We start from the raw sequence: 20,899 nt of genomic DNA on the forward strand, positions 1-20,899 counted from the left end.
CCCCCCCCCCGTCTCAAGAATAAACATTAAAAAATTGTTTTACACTTAAGTGATATGGACCATAGCCACACATGGTTGGAGCCTCTCTCTGTCTGGCAAGGTAGTTATTTATAGTGTTGTTGTTAATAGTTCACACTAAAAGCTAGTTGTAGAATGAATAAATCAACAGTGATTAAATGCATGATGCATAAGTGCAGAGCGTCAGACCCTGGGGTCGTCTGTAACACTTCGGAGTTTGCATCCATAAGCAGGAACCAGTCTTACTAACAGTATTATCTATTGTTAGCATCTTCTGGTGGCTTTCACTAGCCACTTGGTATGCTTCTCCGAGTTGATGTTTGAACAAACTTTTATTACCAATGGCTCTTAAAACGCTTGATTGTAGGGGAAGTTCTGTGGAATATTCTAGAAGTAGTTTTTAGGTCAAATAAAAGAAATATTTAACAGACTTTGAAGTGAATAACCCTAATTTTGATAAGAATGCATTCATTGAACAAAGTCTGAGATTTGACAGGTGTGCTGGCTGATTTATCTGCATATTTAGGTCATTAATATGTTGGTATTTTCTTACCTCAGTTTGCTAACCTGCTGAATTGGGAAAATCATAGTTCCTATTTCATAGGGTCCTTGTGAGAATGAACGAAGTCTCCTAACATGCAAAGTGTTTCAAGTAGTACCGAGCATATAGAAAATACTCAAAATGTTAACTGAAAAAAGGAAATAAAGGACAAGGTTCCAGCTACCCTTTGAGGGGTAGAAGTCCTCATTCGGGGACTGTAGTTAAGGGAATATCCTTAACTTTATGACCTTACATCACATGCAAACTCATTCAACCACGATGTGTTCTTTAGAAATTTTGTACATCATGGTGCCATAAGATTCTTTTTAAATGCCTTTTAAAAACATGTTAGCAGGGGTGCCTGGATGGCTCAGTCGGTTAAGTGTCCGACTTTGGTTCAGGTCATGATCTCACGGTTTGTGGGTTCGAGCCCCGCGTCGAGCTCTGTGCTGACAGCTCAGAGCCTGGAGCCCATTTTGGATTCTGTGTCACCCTCTCTCTCTGACCCTCCCCTGCTCATGCTGTCTCTCTCTCTCTCTCTCTCTCAGAAATAAAGCATTAAAAAAAAATTAAAAAATTAAAAAAATGTTAGTGAAAGAGAAAACTAATCCTGTGGAATTTAAAAAATTTATTTTCCTTTCTTGTAAGTAATAACAAAAGGTTTTATTGAGCAACAGGGTGATGGTTTTGGTCTGTGGGTCTTTTCTTTGAGGAACGAACTTAATTTTCAAGTGGGTCTTAAAATTTAAGCCTCCATTAATTACATGTAGCTTTCTGATCCAAGACTGACCTTGAAGCACTAACTCAAAGAACATTTGATTTGATTTTCCTGTGGCAGTTCGGTGACATTAGACCTGTTGTCTTCATTGGTCTCTTTTCTTTAATCTCCAGTATCCTGCATATTTCTATTGTCCTTCTGATTACATGCTTTTGTGAGACAATTACCAACTGCGTGATCGCAGAAAGCATTACAAAACATGCCATGAGCTCTCTGTAGGTGATTCCTGCAGATTTATTAGAACTGCTTAATAGTTGAGAAGTTCGTATAGATTGCTTTTTGCTAGTTCAAAAACAGGGCCGGTGAGAGAGAAAGCTTGTGCAGCTAACCTGGCGTTGCCCTCGTATTGTGCCCGCGTAGGGAATCTGATAAGAGCAATTTCTCTTTCTTAAGGCCAATTAAGCCTTTACACTCGAAAACGACGAAGAAATTAAAGCCCGGTTTATAATCTGGACACAATACAGATAGTGGCACTTCTCTGAATTATCACTATGATTCCAGCAAGCAAAAATAAGAAACTACTTTAAATTCCTGTTATGTTAGATGCTGTGGCAGATTTGAATGGTGTTGACCATAATTCTCCATCTGTCTGCCTTAATTAGTTTTTGTATGGTGCATTTAATTGGGTTTCAGTCATTCCTTACAGAGTGCTAATCTGTTTGTCGGCAATGTCCCTGTTGCTACGCAGCTCTTCTTAAGTCTCACTCAAAATGGCAGGCTTTCTGAAAATCAGATGTTTTTTTTTAGAATTAAAAAAAAAATTCTGAGGAATAAATTCCGAATGGCAGGTGCTTGAATGGCAGATCTGGGTTTGTATCTCCCCTGACTTTGAATAGGGTCAGCCAAAGCACCGCGTAGTGCGTAGTAGGTATTTAGATATCGAGTGAGTGGGTGAGTCAGTGAATGAATGAATGAATGAATGAATCTCTATCCATAGTAATTTTCTTATCTGTCCCCTGGTTGATGTTGGGGAGCCATCAGCAGAAGCTGCCCAAGAAAATGCTGCTTAAGGACATACAGTTGGTCAGCCCACAGCTTTGCCTTCCTTCATTTGTTAACTTTGTTGCCAGGTTTCCCACGTTGACTGGCAGAAGATGCTTTCTTGCCATCTGCATGTGAAAAATGCTGTCTGGATATGAGAACTTTTCTGTCCCAGCATTTCAATGGCCTATGAAGATGATAGGATCCTATTTGAAGTCAGGACGGTGTCAGAAGACCTAGGTTGTATGATGAGTAGAGCAGTAATCCCATCACCGAAGGGTTGCAGAGGTCAGGATGGTGGAACCTTCTGGATTCTTCTAGTTGCTCCCCTAGGCACGACGTACGAGGAATAGCTGCGTTGTGTTCGTGAAGTCCATGTGGCAGAAAAAGAAGCCGCAACATAGGCCTCATTAGTGCCACGCCCAACACTCCTGTCCATTGGCTTGGAGACATCGTTGATGGCCTCCAGTTACAAGTTGTCCTTCAGGATTTGGTTATTTCTGCTCAAATAGCAAAAATATTAATAGCCACATAAAGCCAAGACTTGAACAAGTTATTCAGCAGGTAGATACCTGCTGAATGCCTACTGTATGCCCCACATTGTGGAGTGCTCCAGGGAGCCCAAGTAGAAGGTCTTTATGAGGTATTTAAACTTAAATATATCAGTTGCAGTGAATGAGACAGATATAAACACAAGATCTAGAATGGCATTAATGCTGATAAGTGTTCCAAACATGATTCAGTGCTTTCTTTGGTCAAGCTGTTGTGCAAGAAAGAGATTTCATTATTCTAATCAATAGCGTTAAGCCCACCTCAGGTACATTCATCTAATTGATGCATATTTCAGCAGCTTCATTGTTTTTGTAGCAAAATCGTGCAAAGGTTAGACAATAGACAGCTGAAATTTTTTAAATCAAATTTAATTAACTTAATTGCACTCATTTCTGGGTGTATGTTTTCTTTTAACATTGACAGTTTTAAAGGACTTGAAAAAGGGTTGCTTGAATGTTTCCTTCCGTTGTGATTCCTAAACAAAAGATGGCAATTTAAAAATAGATTTCACCTATTTGCTGTTCATCTTCTGACTGTGGGTTTCTTCCAGCAAGTTAACAGATCTCTTTTATCTTTTATTTTCAAATGGGCTTTTTGTTAGTTGTTCCTTCTTTGGGCTGATTTCTCTGACATAGGATGTTACAAGTTCTGAAAACATCTCTGAGGCGAAGATGAATGATTATTTGGGGTTAGGTATAAAGCTGGAGAAATGCAAGTCTATCATTATGCTGACAAATGGAACCAGATCCACTTCCAGTGTTTAACAGAGATGAGCCAATATTGACTTCCAGGCTACAAATTAGACCTTAAATTTTAGAACTGCAGTTTTAAAAAACAGATCTTTTATTCAAAGATTTTTTTAAATTAAAACAAAAAAATGTGTGGCTCCCTGGTAGTTGATAATTTCAGTAAATCATTATGTGATATTTTGTGATTTTTGTCTGAAAAACCACTGTGGTTAGTTTCCAAGTGCAGCCTTCCTAAGTCACCGAAATGAGAAAGTAGCTGTTTTCCTGTAACATAAGATGATTTACGTGTGTGTTCTTTGATAGCCGAAGAAGTCACGGATCTGAAGAGGCAAGCTGTTGAAGAGATGATGGATAGAATTAAAAAGGGAGTTCATCTTAGGCCAGTGAATCAGACGACCAGACCGAAGGCAAAGGTACGGAGTGACTAAATTCCCCCGCTCCCGTGATGTTTCCTTTCTCAAGTGTCAACGTGCGAAGTTGGATGATGAAAGCTTCATTGGGACTGACTGTGAAATCTTAGGATGAGACTAACGTGTCATTAAAGCCTTTACTTTTACATAAGCATGTTTCAGGAGGACTCTGTTTGAGCCACCATTTACCTAAATCCCTGTAGAGAGAAAGTGGGAGTGCCTGGCTGGCCCAGTCAGTAGAGCAAGTGACTATTGATCCTGGGGTTGTGAGTTCGAACCCCACACTGGTTGTAGAGGTTACTTAAAAAAGAAAGTCACAGGGTGCTCTCCTCTGCTTGATCAGAACTGTTATACCAAACAAATAATTATTCTACCCTTTCTTGTCTTCAATTCCTGGTTCTTTTGTGTCATTCAACAAGTATTTATTGAGTATCTGCTCTGGGCCAGGTGCTCTTTCAGGCACTGGGAATAAAGCAATAAACAAAGGAGACAAAACTCCTTGCCTTCCTGAGGCTTCTGTTTTAGTGTGAGGAGGAGGGGGGCTGGGTGGACAGGCAGCGTCACATGATAATGTCAGAACAGACCCAAGGCAGCTTCTGAAAAACAATGAGGGTCATATGATTGTTTTTATTAATTCTACAAACCTGTTCCAGGCCACTCCGAGGAGAAAATTTTGTGGATATATGTATCATCAGCTGTCTTCCAGAGTAGACCACAGTGAATGCCAAGGTCTGCGCAAGCACCTAGAATCTAGCTCAGTGCCTCTGTCTCTTTGTAGGTGTGTCCCATTTCAACAGACCTAAGAATAGAACTTCTTTTTAATTTTTTGTAAACATTTATGTATTTCTGAGAGTCAGAGTGTGAGCAGGGGAGGGGCAGAGAGAGAGGGAGACACAGAATCTGAAGCAGGCTTCAGGCCCCAAGCTGTCAGCCCAGAGCCCGACGCGGGGCTCGAACCCACGAACTATGAGATCATGACCTGAACCGAAGTCGGACGCTTAGCTGATTGAGCCACCCAGGTGCCCCAAGAATAGAATTTTTGATATTTGTCTCGAGAAATGTGAGAGATATTTTTGTAGGGGGAGGGTTCCTCCCTATAAAAAAGCATCAACAGTTTGGATCTCTTTTCTTCTTCTTTTAAACTGAACTTTAAGGCTCCTTCTCCCTCTCACAGATGCCCCTGTTCACCTGTTTCTGTCGTTGCAAATCCTGCGGGGCCCCTCTCCCCCCCACTCCCGGGCTCGTCTCTCCCCGGAACGGGCAGAGAGCTAACCCTGTCCAACCCACAGGACTGTTGTCAGGCTCACGCGGACGGAAGTGTGAAAACACTTGAAAGTGGGGGGATCTCAGTGGAATCCTTGAAACGAAACCATTTTTAAGACTCCCACGTCACAGCTACTTTGAAAAGAACAAGCCAGAGCAGACGGACTAGTTTCGCGGCGTCCTAAAGCACCAAAACCAGTTTAGAGAGAAAAAACGTCGAGCACGCGTTCAATCGTGAGCCTTTGGTGTGGCGGATGTCCCTTCATTCTCTGAGTGTCACTTTGTCCTTCTTGTTTCCTGCCCCGGCTCTTCCAGCGGTTACACATTAGTTAATGTGAGTGCAAAGTGGAGAGCAGCCGCCCAAGGATCAGTGGACGACTGAGTTTTCGGCCGGTAATCCTTGAATCGCGTAGATGTAGTGCCGAACGACCTGGGCAGTAAGCCTTGAAATGAGTCGTCGCTGCATGTGCCTTCAGTCACCCCCGCCCCCACCCCACCCCCGGGGCATCGGCGCTTTCCTGCAAGGTCACGAGCTTGCCCTCCAGGCTTGCCTCCGAGGCCCCTGCCTTCCCAGGGCAGCTGGAGTGGCACGTAGCCCCCGGGCCGCTTGCTCAGACGGCACAGCTTGTCACCCGAACAGTTTACCCGCAGAGGTCAAGCCTGCCTTGACAATACTAATTTAACTGCATCTTTTCTAAATTCTTTGATGTTATCGTCGATACCGTTGTGGTTATCATTAGTGTCTTAGAGCTTTTGACTGGCACTGATGACTGGCGCTGGTGGCATGGTATTTCCCAGCAGGCACAGGCTCTGAAAGTTGAATGTCTTGGTCTGATTTGTACACGAGCAGCAAACCTCTCTCCCTCCCTCTCCCTCCCTCTCCCCCCCTCCTCCCACCACCCCTTCTGCCCTTCACCCTCTCTTGCTCCCTTCTTTCCCTCTCGCTGTCCATTTTTTAAAAATTGGAACGGGATCTTATTCTTTTATTAACTTTCCAGAGGAAAGGGTTATAGGTCGCTATTAATCACTTCCCATTTCTTGATGGAGAGAGATTAGCTTTCCTTCCTTCCCAGGAACCGGAGGCCAGGGATTCTCCAGCAGCCTTTGTCTTCATCTCCATCCTCTGTGAAGGGAAGTGGTACCCGGGAGGAGATCCCTGGTCTCAGAGAACCTTGTGCTGGGCTTTCCCTCCAAGGCGTTAGTGGAGGGATCCACAGAGATGGCGAGGGATTGAGGGGCGGGCGGATATTACCCAGAACTGCATTTCAAATCGCGTTCACCGTGTCGCCGGAAAAGCAGCCCTCTGAGGTCTCTTACTGCTTCGGTAGCCGGTGATGCTAATGATGCTAATGTTCTCCCGGGCGGCCAGGTTCTTCTTGGCCGATCCCCGCCCCGGATCCGTCCTGAAATCCCCGAAATCAGGACCCGCCGCCCCTCTGGAAGCCGGCCTCTGCCCGGAGCTGAGAGAGGTTTCTGCTCTGTCGCTTGCTTCCTGCTCTGTGCCGCTGCCTTCCTCGTCCTCACTCGCTGGCAGAGGTCTGGCGACGCGAGTGGACAACAGCTTTGTGTAAAAAGTTCTGAATACTTTGGAATTGAATCTTTGATCTCTAAATCTTTTCTCTGTGCGATGATAACGGGAAGTAACAAAATGGCATTTAGAAGATGCTAACTAAAGTCCTTTTTGCTTTGACTATTTCTCCTAATTGTCTGTTTAACTGCCACTTGGGACTACTAACAGGCCTAATTTTTTTTCCCCAACCTTAAGACATAGACCTAATTTAAAACAAACACGCAAACAACAGATAGTCCATATAAGTTGCCAGCATTATGCCATGTAGAAATCTCTGTTTAGAATTTTAAAGCTCAATTGTTAATTGTGCTTTCTTTTTAAAATTGTAGCCGGAATCTTCAAAAGGCTCTGAGAGTGCAGTGAATGAGCTAAAAGGAATACTGGTAAGAATAGATCTTTGGTTTTATGATTTTTAGTTCATGGGGAAAATGAAAGGAGAATTTTTTTTAAATCTATTTTTAGGAATGATTGGTTTTGATATGTTTCATTTTCGTTCGCAATAACCCTCAGTTCTTTTTGCTAGTTTGCTTGACTGTGCTGTGGACGCCTCCATCGGGCATGCTGATATTTGTTGTGTATCACTACTCTGCTGTTTCTGTTCTAGAAATATGGTTACACTTGCACCAGAATCATTATTTCCTGTTCTTGCCCTCCAGTCCTTGCCTGACAGCTTCAAGGTGAAGTGACCAGATCTAAGGATCAGGGCATGCGCAGTCATAATGGAAACACAGCAGAGCCTCTTGCGTGGATAGTGCCCGATCTGGGTGCATGAATGTGGAGCCATGAGTGCCAGAATGCCAGAATGTAAATCTGAGCTCCTACCCAGATATCCAAACAGGTTAAGATCAGGGTCACGGTCTGCTTTTCCTCCCACTTTAAAAAAATTATCAGGGGATAAATTGGAGAAGAAAACAAAAGTCCCTTTCTTTATGTTAGCATTTTCATTTTCAAAAAGCAATTCCTATCCGTTGGAGAACAGGCCTCCAGCCCATCTCCGGCCAGTTTTCTTCTTTCCAAAGCCTGAGATTTCACCACCAGAATACGCGAGTACTGCCCCGTCCGACACTTGTTCTCAGGGGGGAACGCCTCACTCCGAAAATGTATCAGATGCTAAGGGCTCTATTCTCAGATCCCGTTACAGTCTCAGTCCCAGTTATTATGCACAGTAAGTCAACAGACGTGGGGGCGGGGGTACAGAACTCATATTCCCGTGTTTGTTGTTACTGTGCTAATTACGCATTGCGTGTAGACATCCACATAATTGTGGTAAACAAAATTATTTTCATCAAGCATGAAGCAGCAGACTTCGAATGGCTTAATTAGTTTCCTTTACTTTTAGGTGAGTGGCATTAGTGCTGAAGGGAGGTACAGCCTCACTCACAGTGGTGTTCCACCTACAGAGTAAAGTGTTAAGCCCATTGAAAAAGTACTGTGGTTATTATCTAATGGATTCTTTACTGAGAAAATCTGGTGATCCAGCGAGAACTCGCTACGCTAGGCCCCTTTGTTGTTTCTGCATTAGAACGCTAATTCCTGTTCACGAAGATGCCAGAGAAGAGTTCTGATCCTCAGTGAGAGAGTAAACTACACTGCGGTTGACTGTTTAAAAATCAGGCTTATTGGGGTGCCTGGGTGGCTCAGTCAGCTAAGCGTCTGACTTCGGCTCAGGACATGATCTTGCGGTTCATGGGTTCGAGCCCCGCGTCGGGCCCTGTGCTAACAGCCAGCTCAGAGCCTAGAGCCTGTTTCAGATTCTGTATCTCCCTCTCTCTCTGACCTTCCCCTGCTCGCCCTGTCTGTGTCTCTCTCTCTCTCAGAAATAAATAAAACATTTTTAAAAATTTAAAAATCAAGTTTGTTTGAAAAAAAATTAGACATCTGTCCAAGGTACAGATGATATTTGATGAGCTCAGATATCCCACTCGTGATAATGCCGGATAGTAACAAATTTATTGAATTTTATTGCTCTTAAAGATCGTGTTCACTATACAGTCACATTCGCTATAATTTTGTGCCACTTCAAGGAGAGAAATTTGCAGAATAGATTTTTGGGAAATAAATTACAAATTTCAAAAATTGTCTAAACCTCTTTCTTTTCTGCAATCGCCCCCGTCCTCCAGGCTCACGATTTAGCATTAGATTTTCGTACTGTGGCCTTCGTGTGCCACGAACAGCCGGTACTCTGGCAGCATTCTTTCTTTGCATTAATTGTTTTTTTTTTTGTTTTGCTTTGTTTTTTTACATTTTTTTAATGTTTTATTTATTTCTGAGAGAGAGAGACAGTGTGAGCAGGGGAGGGTCAGAGACAGAGGGAGACACAGAATCTGAAACAGGCTCCAGGCTCTGAGCTGTCAGCACAGAGCCCGATGCGGGACTTGAAGCCATGAACCGTGAGATCATGACCTGAGCCGAGTCGGACACTTAACCGACTGAGCCACTCAGGTGCCCCTGCATTAATTGTTTTTAAAAAGTGGAGCTCACAGTGCTCTCCTTTGCCAAATGGCAACTCTCCAGTACCCCCGTGGAAGTTCCCTTTGAGGGGAGATGCATCATTTATAACCCCTTGTCCCTTGGGGCCAGGAAAGCTTGCAACTTCTCATAAGAGAGAGAGAGAGAAAGGAAGCCGCTTTCATATGGGGCTCTCTTGGTGTTTCCTGCTGGTGTGCAGGCTGTTGGAGTTACCAGAGTTAGTACCCAGCAGCACCCATGGCCGTGCCTCATGGTTGTGGCATGTGAGAAGCACATGTGGGAAGAGTATGGAAAGCCTGCCCCAAGTGCCTGGCTGTGAAAGCCAGTCAGTACCTGTTCCGAGAGGTCAACAAACCAAGAAACGCCATGGCCAGTTCTGCTGTAGAGCAGAAACCAGGAAGAAATTGGTATTTTTGCTGAAATCAGATGTCACAAGAGGTGTCCTTAAATGTGCCTAAGAGATTTGGCGTTTCGCTGAAAGCACATGAGTAGGTAACACGTCTCTGGTTTTGGATTTGGAAAATCTCACTCTGTTTGGATGTGGGCACTTTCCAAGCCAGTTGCCACAGCCTCAGTTGTGGGTTGACCTTAATTTCTCCAAGCCTGTTTACACGGAACTTTTAAAAGTTGTATATTTTGTAGGATAAAAAAAAAAAAAAAAAGTCTATTACTTCTCCTAGTTTACTACTCCCAGTCACACAAAGTTTTTTGGAGGTTTTAGAAACCCCTTGAGTCGCCCCAGTCATGTGAATGTCACTCTTAGTGGCAGCAGCTATGTCTGAAGAATGAATCCAGACAGATTAATCTAAAAGTCTCTTTAAAGTTGAGTTGTCTCTAAATCAAACAAAACAACTTCTAAGAAATTCTTTTTCAGGTTTTCCCACGCATTTTCAGTTTTTCAGAATACCCAGGAATTATTGAATAGTTGATTTTGCCAACCAACAATTAGATAAGTCAGTGTCACAAATATTTAACCAACCTGGGGACTAGGATTGAACACTGGTTTGGGAATCAGAAGAGCTACGTTCAAGTCCAGCCCCATCACTGACTTACTGCGGGGCCCGGCCCAAACCCCAAGGCTCATGGAGATTGAATTCTCTTTTTTGTAAAGTTGAAGGAACTCTGCGCACCACATGGTTTCTAAGTTAATTTCTGATTCTCAGACTATGATGATAACATAAAGAGATAATTTAGACAGTCTTGGTACTTTTATTAGCTGAGCTTCTTGATCATTTCAGTTGAGAGTCACGTAGACCTCTTTCTTTTCTCCCCGAGTGTCTGCGTATTTCACGTTCACTCCCTCACTAGCTGAATCAGTCCCATTAGTCAGTGGATGGAGAAAAAAGTTTTGAGATTCAAAGATTAGAACTTGGGAAACAGAACCTTTCAGTGTCAGGTGTGACGAGAGGGTAGCTCACCACCAAATTTGGGGGAATTAATGCTGTTATCCAAATAAAGAAGAGGAGATGTTGTGAGAGAGAAACGCTTCCTTAAATGATATCCTTGCAAGGTGTGTATGTGTGTGTGTGTGTGTCCACAGACATATATCTTTTTCTTGAATTAACTCCAGCCTTTGGAAAAACCAAAGACTGTTCCTGACATTCAAACGATGTAATAGTTTCATGAGTTATTTTAGTTTATTTACTGATGGCCATACATTTTTCAAATAATCTATTTACAAATGATACAGCTGGTAATTTTTAAAACTTGTAAGTGCATGATTTGGGAATAGTTTTTCCAATACATTTTTTTTCAAGTTTATCTTAATAGGATTTTGTTCCATTTTCTTTTTTTTTTTTTTAAATGTTTTATTTATTTCTAGGAGAGAGAGAGAAGAGACAGCATGAGCAGGGGAGGGTCAGAGAGAGAGGGAGTCACAGACTGAAACAGGCTCCAGGCTCTGAGCTGGCAGTCAGCACAGAGCCCGACGCGGGGCTCGAACCCACGAACCGCGAGATCATGACCTAAGTGAAAGTCGGATGCTTAACCGACTAAGCCACCCAGGCGCCCCATGTTCCATTTTCTTTACCTTATCAGTGTTGGTCCTATTTTACTCTTTAACTCTTCGACGAGTAGGTGAAGTTCTGCACCGTTAACTGTTAAATAAACAAACCACATCATCCAATTCTTTAAATTATAAAATAAGCTATTACAGTGTTCCACATAACATGATTTTCCTTTGAGTATATTTATATGTGAATTTTTGCAATGAAAAGCAGAAAGAGATACTTCTTGGGGAGGGGGGAAGTATCATATGCTTGATTACAGTATGAGCCTTATTTTACACGTGTATTTTTAATGTGTATCTTCCACATCAGTCTTTAGCTGAGCAGCTGATAGGGAAAGAAGAACATCTTCTAATCTTGTTAGTCACGCCCCCCCCCACCCAATCAGGCTGCTTTTCAGTGCCTTCACCCAGTTGGGGCTGAAACCTTTCTAAACAAAACATAGTCATAACCTATATCACATGAGATTTTTAACTACCTGATTTTACAAGCTGCTCTTTTTGTTTTATAGGCCGAAGAAGAAACATGAGTTAACCATTTTTAGCCAGTAGAATTCTTAGACTCTTCCAGGAAGTTGGCAGGGGGCAGGAGCAGAATGACGGCTGCGGTGACAAAAGCCAGCCCCCTTGCTGGCCTTGGTGGGCAGAAGCTGCCCCTGGCCCTGGCGAATCCGGCCAGACTTGAAGCTCTGATCTGCTCTGATGCAGAGATCATGGATCACCTGGCATCCCCCTCCCCCGCCCCGCCAGGCCCAAGGCCCAGCTAAGGAAGGCTATTTCAAAGAAATAGCAGGGCATTTTTTATGAAAGAAGACGGGCCCCTGGTAACGGTGCTGTGCTGAGTCCTTATGTACAAGGTGTGAAGCATGTCCCCCAGCGCTCTGTGTCAATGTGTGACTGGTGACGGGGCACAGACGGCCAGAGTCCTCTCTCTGTAACACGCGTCCCAGAGGAGCCGGGACGCGGAGCCACCGCCTGGGTCTTCCTCTGTTGTCTTGAAAGTCAGTACCAAATTCAGCAGGCACACACCTTCGTGGCATCTCTTGTGTCCTTTGGTATCTTCTGGGCCCTGAACAATCACTGCCTCCTCTGTTAGGAACGTGGGGTTGTCATGCCGGGCCCTCCCTCGCTTCCCCATGTCATTATAACCTTGCCTCTTCCACGATGAAGTCAAGGTGTCTCAGGGCAGTGCTTCTTTGGCGATAGGCCACGGGAGAGCACCTTGTGCTTCCTTTGGTGGCCATGACACCGTGGCCACCCGTCGCAGAGCCAGGGTCATTGTGAAGACTCAGCCACATGTTTTCAGGGCCACAAGGATTTGGGTTCAGTGGCTCGTGGCTGCTGTATCAAGAAAACCTTCTAAGGTGAGTTCAATATACGCTTCTCTTCTCCACACGATGGATCCACACATATCTGCATCTTACTCATCAATGTGCAAGTACCTTCCCCCCCACCGAGTTTCAGAGTTAGCTCATCTTGTACTGTTCTTTTGATGTGAAAGCTAACATCTTGCATCCTCAGTAGCATCTTCTTAAATGATCCAACACTGTGTTGTTGAAGATATGCACCCGAGAAAAAGTAATATGTGTGTCTACGGCAAATTCATTCAGTTTTCCCAAGTCCACTCAAATCCTGGTAATGCTTTGTTGATTTGATTTTTGTATTCTCTTGCATATTGTTATGAAGACATTAACCTTTTTGTTTTGTTTTTGTTTTGTTTTCACTTTAGGGGACACTTAACAAATCCACTAGTTCAAGAAGCTTAAAATCCCTTGCCACTGAACACAGTGAGACTGAGTTAGAGAGGATTTTGCGTCGCAGAAAGGTGACAGCAGAAGCAGATAGCAGTAGTAAGCTGGTTTCAATTCTCCACAACTCTACTCTTCCTCTCAGAAACATTCTCCTTTGAGCCTCTTTTTAACACGAAATGCTCTTTTTTATAATGACTACATTTGTTTTTAATGTGAGTGAGAAGTATCGGATGGGCAAAGGTACTTACGGATCCCTCATAAGAACTGGCGTGTTTTTGTTTATCGGTGTGTTTGTAGATTGTGTATTTGGGGGTCATCAGGGTTTTAGAGGCCAGGCTTGCTTAACGCAAGATACGCAAGATACCAGGGTATGAAGATATTCAGGAAGGGCCTTCGCAACAGTGTAGCCAAAGGACAGACTCTGGAACCGGAGTCCCGTAAGCTTGCCCGTAAAGTGCTCAACTTCTCTGTGCCTCAGTTTCTTTATCTGTGAAATGAGGATAATAAAAGTGCTACCTCATAGGGTTATTCTAAGCACCAAGCACGTCCAATATATGAAGAGTGCCGAATAGCTCACATGTGACAACAACGGCACAGGATAACCAGTAATGAGGGGAGTCATTATGCCTCAGTTACAAATAAGCATCATTTGTATCCTTCAGATCCATTCTGTTCACCGTCTCTGCCTGTGCATCAGGTGGATGACACAGCTCTGTCACCAACCAGAAACGACCCTCTGAGGGAACCCGGAGCTCACAGGCTGCATTCATTCGCGTCATGGTATACACGTGTGAGGCCTCGAGACTACCTGTGTGTGTCTTCGTTTTTTTCCATCAGCTCGGTCACATGAATGAGCAGAAACCTGTGCGAGGTTTTTCCCTTGTGGCCAGGAGGCTGGCTTAGAAAAACTACTGCANAAGAAATCATACATTTTTTCTTTTTAGATGGTACCAATGTTTTTCTAGCATCAAACTGGAAGGGGTATTTAGCAAATAAATCTCTGTATGAGGGTTGTAGAACGACAAAGTGAAAATCCAGGAGGGGATCGTGAGGAGGGAATGAGAAGCTAAAGTTAGCACAGCTGCATGCCGTCTGCTGCATGGTGGGAGCACATCACAGAGATGAATTTGATAAGCTTATGGCTTCAGGTACACGTGAATCTTCTGAGAATCTTTCCTTTTGTACACAGGGGCTTATGGGAAGGCTAACGTAAGGTCACGGACTGGAGAGAGGAAGCATTCCAGCAACAGCAGGGGCAGCCCGAGTTTGCAGACCTCAGACCCCAGGATAGTCGGTCTCTCCCCCAGGGACGAGTGAGGCACCTTTTTCTTTAGAGTTTCCTCTCTCAGACCCCACCTGTACTTTCAAGACGTGTGGCCTACCGAGCTGACCCTTGAAAGGGCAACAGGCGCCTCTTGGAAAACACTGGGCAGCTTCCACAGGATGCTGTGATAATAATGTTAAGCATTAGGTATTTTCCTTTATTTCTTTTCTTTTCTTCTTCTTTTTTTCAATGTTTTATTTATTTCTAGGAGAGAGAGAGAGAGACAGCGTGAGCAGGGGAGGGTCAAAGAGAGAGGGAGTCACAGACTGAAACAGGCTCCAGGCTCTGAGCTGGCAGTCAGCACAGAGCCCAACGCGGGGCTCGAACCCACGAACCGCGAGATCATGACCCAAGCGAAAGTCGGACGCTTAACCGACCAAGCCACCCAGGAGCCCCCCTTTATTTCTTTTCATACGTAAGGAAAACCGAGAGCCCTGGCCCAGCTCACCCACCCTCCCTGTTGGTAGTGCGCTTCACTTGCAGAAGCAGGAGGCATCCGTGTGTTGAGAAGCCCCTCTTGCTTTCCCACAAGGACGGCTTCAGCAGCTACGCAAGGGCAGAGGAGAGCGGCTCCGAAGCCAATCTTGAATTCACCTTCATATTTTTGTTTTCGGGATCTTTCTTGATCTTTCCACTCTTCTCTCTTCACTCACACACCCCGTGTACCTGGAGGCTTGTCACGGCTTGAATCGGGGTATTCAGTAATGTCACAAGCTTGGCTGCCCACATGGCATAGTGGAAATAAATGAGGAAGACAGACACCCGATGCTTTTTGGGAGCCGAGGCTCACCCTTAGACCGGAGGGGGTCTGTGTCTCCGCCAAGGCCATCGGAGGTGCAACAACGGAATGGGGAACAGTTTTGCAGCCGCCCTTTAGGGAGATTTTTCAGGTCACAACTTGGTTTTTGGAGTTGATAGGTTATACTGTTGGAACACCTCAGGCACATTCGTGTGCAAATGTGAGAACAGAATCCCAGAGCTTAATATCAATGACCGGAAATTGGCTAGCGGCTCAGATTGTCCCCCGCTAGGACTTTCCATTTTAGGAGGTGATCTGTCATTGCCCCAGGAAGAGGAGGCCCCTCCCGACTTCTGCCCTCTTCTCGGTGACAGCCTCAGGGTTGTCCTCTAGCTTAATTTTTAGAAGCTCTAGTTTTATCTGTACATGTATGATTTGTAACATAAATCTCTTTGTTTCACGGAGATTTCTTCTGAGGTTTCCAGAAAGCCATGTTAGAATCTTTGAAGAAGGCTGGCTAGGATCGTATCTGTGTAACTGCGGATAGGAAACAAATAGTGAGAGAACTCTGCTTCAGTGCCCAGGAGGTTTGGATTGGTACACCGATAATTTCGCGAACAGGCACGATTGTAGTCCTTTAATCCTGTCCCAAAGAGCAGAAGAATCCAAGAGGTGAACAGCCAGACTCTTTGCCTAATTTGTAGAATCCCGCGTCTGTATTTGAACAGGAAATAAATCCACTTACTTCTCAATCACATTAAAATGAAAAATGTTCATAAAAGCTGTTGAATGCTTGAGAAGCTTCCATGAGCCTTTTTAAAAGAGCCTTTGACATGGTTCCATTTGCTGTTTTAAGCACAGAGCTGAGTTTTGGGGGCGGGGGGAGGAATTAACTCTTGAGAGGCCAGACAGTTCAAGTAGGGCTGTCAGAAAGGCACGCTCTGAGAAGGAAAGCGTTTGCACAATTCCGGTATTAATAAGGACCTGGTCAGCGAGAGAACCCTGGCCTGGGGGTTTGTGCTTTCTTCAAGGCCTGTGCATAATTCCTCAGCGTGGTCCTGGTGCCGCGAAAAGCAGCAGCACCACCCAAACAGAGCAGACTCCTAACAGGAACGTTTTAAAGCGTGCTCTCAAAATCTTAACAAAATGTGGCCTCTCGCTTCCAAAACTACTCAGGGACAATAGGTGTAATCCTGAGGGGTTTTCGGCTAATCTGTTTTTCAGCACCCTATCAACAAGCACTGCACAGAATTATTAAACTTGAGGTATGTGTTTGGTTTTAAGGTCCAACCGGGATATTAGCCACCTCAGAGTCCAAATCCATGCCAGTGTTGGCTTCTGTATCCAGTGTAACAAAAACAGCCTTGAACAAGAAAACTCTGGAGGCAGAATTCAACAGCCCGCCCCCCCCAACACCTGAGCCAGGTGAAGGGTCGTGTAAATTGGAAGGATGCACAAGTTCCAAGGTTACATTTCAGTAAGTAATGATGCTCTTTACTAAGTAAGTGTGTAGAAGAATCTGTGATGACTTAATTGTGTGTCCCTCTGCTCTCTTCCTCTTCAGAGAGATTTCTATTGAGGTAGCCGATAACTACTCTTCTTCCTTCATTTGCTAAGCCAACTTGTGGGTCTAGGCTCCCCGCTCAGAGGTCTTATTTGGATCCAGGGCAGATCCGCGTCACGTCAGGAGAATCCCTTCCCCTAAGCTGGTTGGGTCATACGGTTCTTCTACACAGAGAACAGACCTCGATGACAGTTATTCAGCACCATGAGACACTTAATCATTCTTCCAGTGTTCAATGCTTGGGTCATCCCTCTTAGTGGCTTCTGAGCAGTCAAGGAAGATACTAGATCTTCCAGGAGGTACTAGATCTTCACACGTACTTTGAAGGGGACATTTTTAGAGCCTTAAGTTCTGGTCCTCCGTCAAAGAGGTGCTTAGGATGGCTCTCTGTCGAGAGCGCAGAGATCCCGTGTAAAGAATGATCTCTGCAGACTTGCTCTGAAAGTGGCACTTGGTCAAAGAGTGAATCTTGCTGTTGGAATGTGTTTCGGACAGATCTGGTGGAGGGCCGATTGGTGTTACATGGAGGCAAGCTCTTCTCAGAATTCCTCTAGTTTTGCCATTAGTTGTCTTGCCAGACTGTCAGCTGGTTTGCACTTGAGGAGGAAGAGGTGAGACAGATCAGGTCAGCCGAATATTGTAATCATGGTTAATTAAAACCTCTGATTTCCTGTTCTATCAGGATAGAAGGAACCCTTTTTTTTGTAACTGTACCTGTCTTGGTGTAAAAGGTGAAGCCTGGACAAACGAAGTTGAAATTCAATTTAGGTCTATTTTTGCCAACTGGTATTTTCTTCCACTCTTACATTGCTCTCACTGGGCACAATGAACCCCCCACCCCCGCCTTTTGGAATGAATGGCCTTCTTTGCTGATTTACAGTTTTATCTCATTTCATTGTGTTTAATTAAAAGCACACTTTCTCCTGTGGTCGTGTGTTTCTCTTCTTTTGACTGGAATCGTTTGAACTATTCCAACAGAAAGATGATCTATATTCATTCTTCATCTTTCCTATTAAATTTGTTTAACACCTAATTTGACATCAACCGTCTGGCTGCATCTGAACCGATATCCAGACACAAAAGCAATTTGGCCGAGACAGGTTAGTTGCTGAGAAATGGCTCAACGTGCGCGTATAGATTTTTTTTTCCTCCTTTACCGTCTTATACAGATAATCTTAATCAGAAAATACTGCAACTCCTTCCTCCTTTTGTCTGTCTTTTATTCTCCAAAAGTAAGTGGAAATTACATTTCCAAGAAAGGAAATGAAATAATTGCAGGCCCAAGGTCTGCAAAATGTGTGTTGAATTGACAGTGAAAAGGATCCGTGTGTTGACAGACACAGTTGTTAGATGCCATAAAGCCCTAAGTGAAGCTCAATTTATTTCTCATCTTGCTTGTTCAATGACTGCTTAAGAGACACATTTCAATTTAATTTAGCTACTTAAAGCGCTAATACAAATACTCTGTGCTGCTGTATTAACTTTTAAACTTTGTAACCTAACGCTTGATTATTCAGTTCTTGACATTCTTTAGCTGAAATAACTAATGCCATGTATTTTCATATTGACAGTCATTTAGCAAAGAAGAGCGCCTTTCTGCAAAATCTGTTTCTTAAGTATAATTAGGCTCTCCGAACGAATCTGAGGATTTTGCGTATGTACATGGTAATTATTCACTTTGCAGACAGGCACACTTCATTTATGCTTAAAGCTAGTTTTTTGTTTTTTGTTTTTTTAATGAGCGAAAGAAGTTTAACTTAATGTAGTTGCATGTAAGCTTTAAAAGCAAAACTCATGCGATTTATCAGGATTCCCGGAAACTGGTCTAGCAGCTAGGAATGACAAGGGTTGTTTTCAAGGCTGTTTTGGTCTGGCTTTGACTAGTAAGTTTGCTCTGTTATCCCAATCATAAGGTGGAGGCAGGTCTCATCTCACAGACCCACGTTGTCAAAGCACATTGGGAAATCCGATCAGCAGTCCAAAAGTGAAGTCCAAAACTGTCTCTACTCTAATAATTGCATTTTTATTTTGATCCGTGGCCACACCACCATGGTGTTTCAGCCTAATGGCGTTTTCCATTCTTGACGGGGAGTCGAGGTCAAGGGAGGAAAACAATCACAGTATCTTTTAATACATACGTTTTCTCTTTCTCTCTCACCCCTACACACTCTCTGTTCCTACCACCTTGACCCCTCTGCCTTGCCTGTCCTTTCCCAGTGGCTGCCTGCCACACTGTCTCATCTCTGTCATTTCTTTGCTCTAATGTCATCTTTTCAGTAAGGCCTACCCTGACCACCCAATTTCAGATCGTACCTCCTATTCCTCTAAACTCTGATTCCCTTCGCCCTCCTCCATTCTTCCCGTGCTAGAAAGTCAGCTCCATGAAGGTAGGAGGTTTTGCTTTTTTTCTTTTCTTTTTTTTGGTCTGTCCACTGGTATATCTCCAACACCTGGGAAAATTCTGGAAATTCTGTCTATACCTGTTGAATAAAAGAACAAATGAGTCCATTTTTAGTATCACTAAAATAGCAGACTATCCATTAACTAAGATATTCACTTAACCATCATTTCCCGTACTCAGCAGCCCGACAAGCGCACGGGCTAGAGATTAGAGATTTTTTAAAAAATGTTTTATTTATTTTTGAGAGAGAGAGATACAGCATGATCAGGGGAGGGTCAGAGAGAGAGGGAGTCACAGAATCGAAGATAGGCTCCAGTCTCTGAACTAGCCATCACCATAGAGCCCAACGCAGGGCTCAAACCCACGAACTGTGAGATCATGACCTGAGCTGAAGTCAGATGNCAGCTCAGTCTTATATAACTTCTGTATCTTCATACTTACATTAGATAAAGGTCTCAGAGCCAATAGCATGCAGTTATAAAAGTCAGCTTTGCTCACTGCTGTGGCCTCAGGTGTACAGGAAAGATTGCAAACCTACTAAGAAAGGTTTGAAAAGAATAGAAACAAGGGTGTTTTCTGCTGAAGATCTGCACTTAATCAGAAAATTGTAACACCAAACTATCCCTGGAAAGTTTTTTTCTTTCAATAAATTTCTCAAGTCAACATATGTGTGTGCTCCAAATAATAGAGTATCTCGAGTCTGGTAAATTATAGTGCCAGAAATATATGGATTTATTTCCTAGGGCCTTATGAGATGGCAAGAGATATCTTTAATACTTAGTTGCAAGGATTAATTAAAATTAACATTCTTGTCACCAGCCTAAGCAAAGCAAGGGTTTTTTGTTATTTTTAAGAAAAAAGAAGAAAAAGAAAGGAAAAGATAATCAAGACTTAGAGAGGCCTTATTATTTCTATTTTAGTAATAGCTTTAGAAATATTTGTGTCCCGTTAATTACTTCTAATAAGTATATACTATCTAATAATTTTATTATCTTAAATCTAATAGCAAATTAGCGTTTCACTAATTCTGATCACTTCTTTTTTTAAAAATTTTTAATGTTTATTTTTTGAGAGAGAAAGAGTGCAAGTGGGGAAGGAGAAGAAAGGTTGGGGGGACACAGAATCTGAAACAGGCTCCAGGTTCTGAGCTGTCAGCACAGAGCCCGACGCGGGCCTCGATCCCATGAACCGCGAGATCATGAACTGAGCCTAAGTCGGACAGTCAACCAACTCAGTCATCCAGGCGCCCCAATTCTGATTACTTCTAATTCAGACAGAAATAATAATCATAATAATCTCCCTTTCTGCTATGAGGAGGAAGAAATGGGCCAAGCAAAATAAATAATTAAGGAATGCATACATACATAAATACACAACCAACTAGCAAACCTGATTTTTGTTTTCATGCTCTTTTCTGTTGACAGTAATCTGACTATGAAAAGTGTAGTAAGACTCATTGATTCAAGCTAATCCATGGGTGGGATGGTCAATATAAAATAGAATTCCAAATTATAGATTTTTTCAAAGGTAACTGTTTTATTACCTTCAGGCAGCTACAATACCCGGAAACAGGCTGAGTGTTTCACAGGCTCAGAAAGACGAGGATGGTTTGTACTTCCACCTGGAGAAGCCTGTAGACCGGGGAGGGCTGTAGCAGGCAAGCGCCGTGTGATCAGTTTCGCAAGCCTGTGCCTTTCCGCGTGTGCACTGGGTGGCAAGCGGCGTCAAGTTGTTGCCGGAACTGAAGTGCGACTGGGTTTGCCCTCTGTGATCTTTAGTTATTG

At 43.6% G+C, this 20,899-nt stretch overlaps 1 protein-coding gene across 1 annotated transcript in view; it reads left to right on the forward strand.

Moving 5' to 3' along the window:
• Positions 1–20,899, forward strand: part of SHTN1 (shootin 1) — a 104,998-nt gene that overhangs the window by 71,704 nt on the left and 12,395 nt on the right. Inside the window, exons 15-17 of the mRNA XM_077779470.1 lie at positions 7,192–7,245; positions 13,066–13,186; positions 16,435–16,627. Coding sequence (XP_077635596.1) covers positions 7,192–7,245; positions 13,066–13,186; positions 16,435–16,627 — 368 coding nt within the window. The remainder of the gene's footprint in view (positions 1–7,191; positions 7,246–13,065; positions 13,187–16,434; positions 16,628–20,899) is intronic.

This window comes from Crocuta crocuta, unplaced genomic scaffold (genome assembly GCF_008692635.1).
Source record: "Crocuta crocuta isolate KB4526 unplaced genomic scaffold, BGI_CrCroc_1.0 scaffold138, whole genome shotgun sequence".
NCBI classification, from domain to species: Eukaryota; Metazoa; Chordata; class Mammalia; order Carnivora; family Hyaenidae; genus Crocuta; species Crocuta crocuta.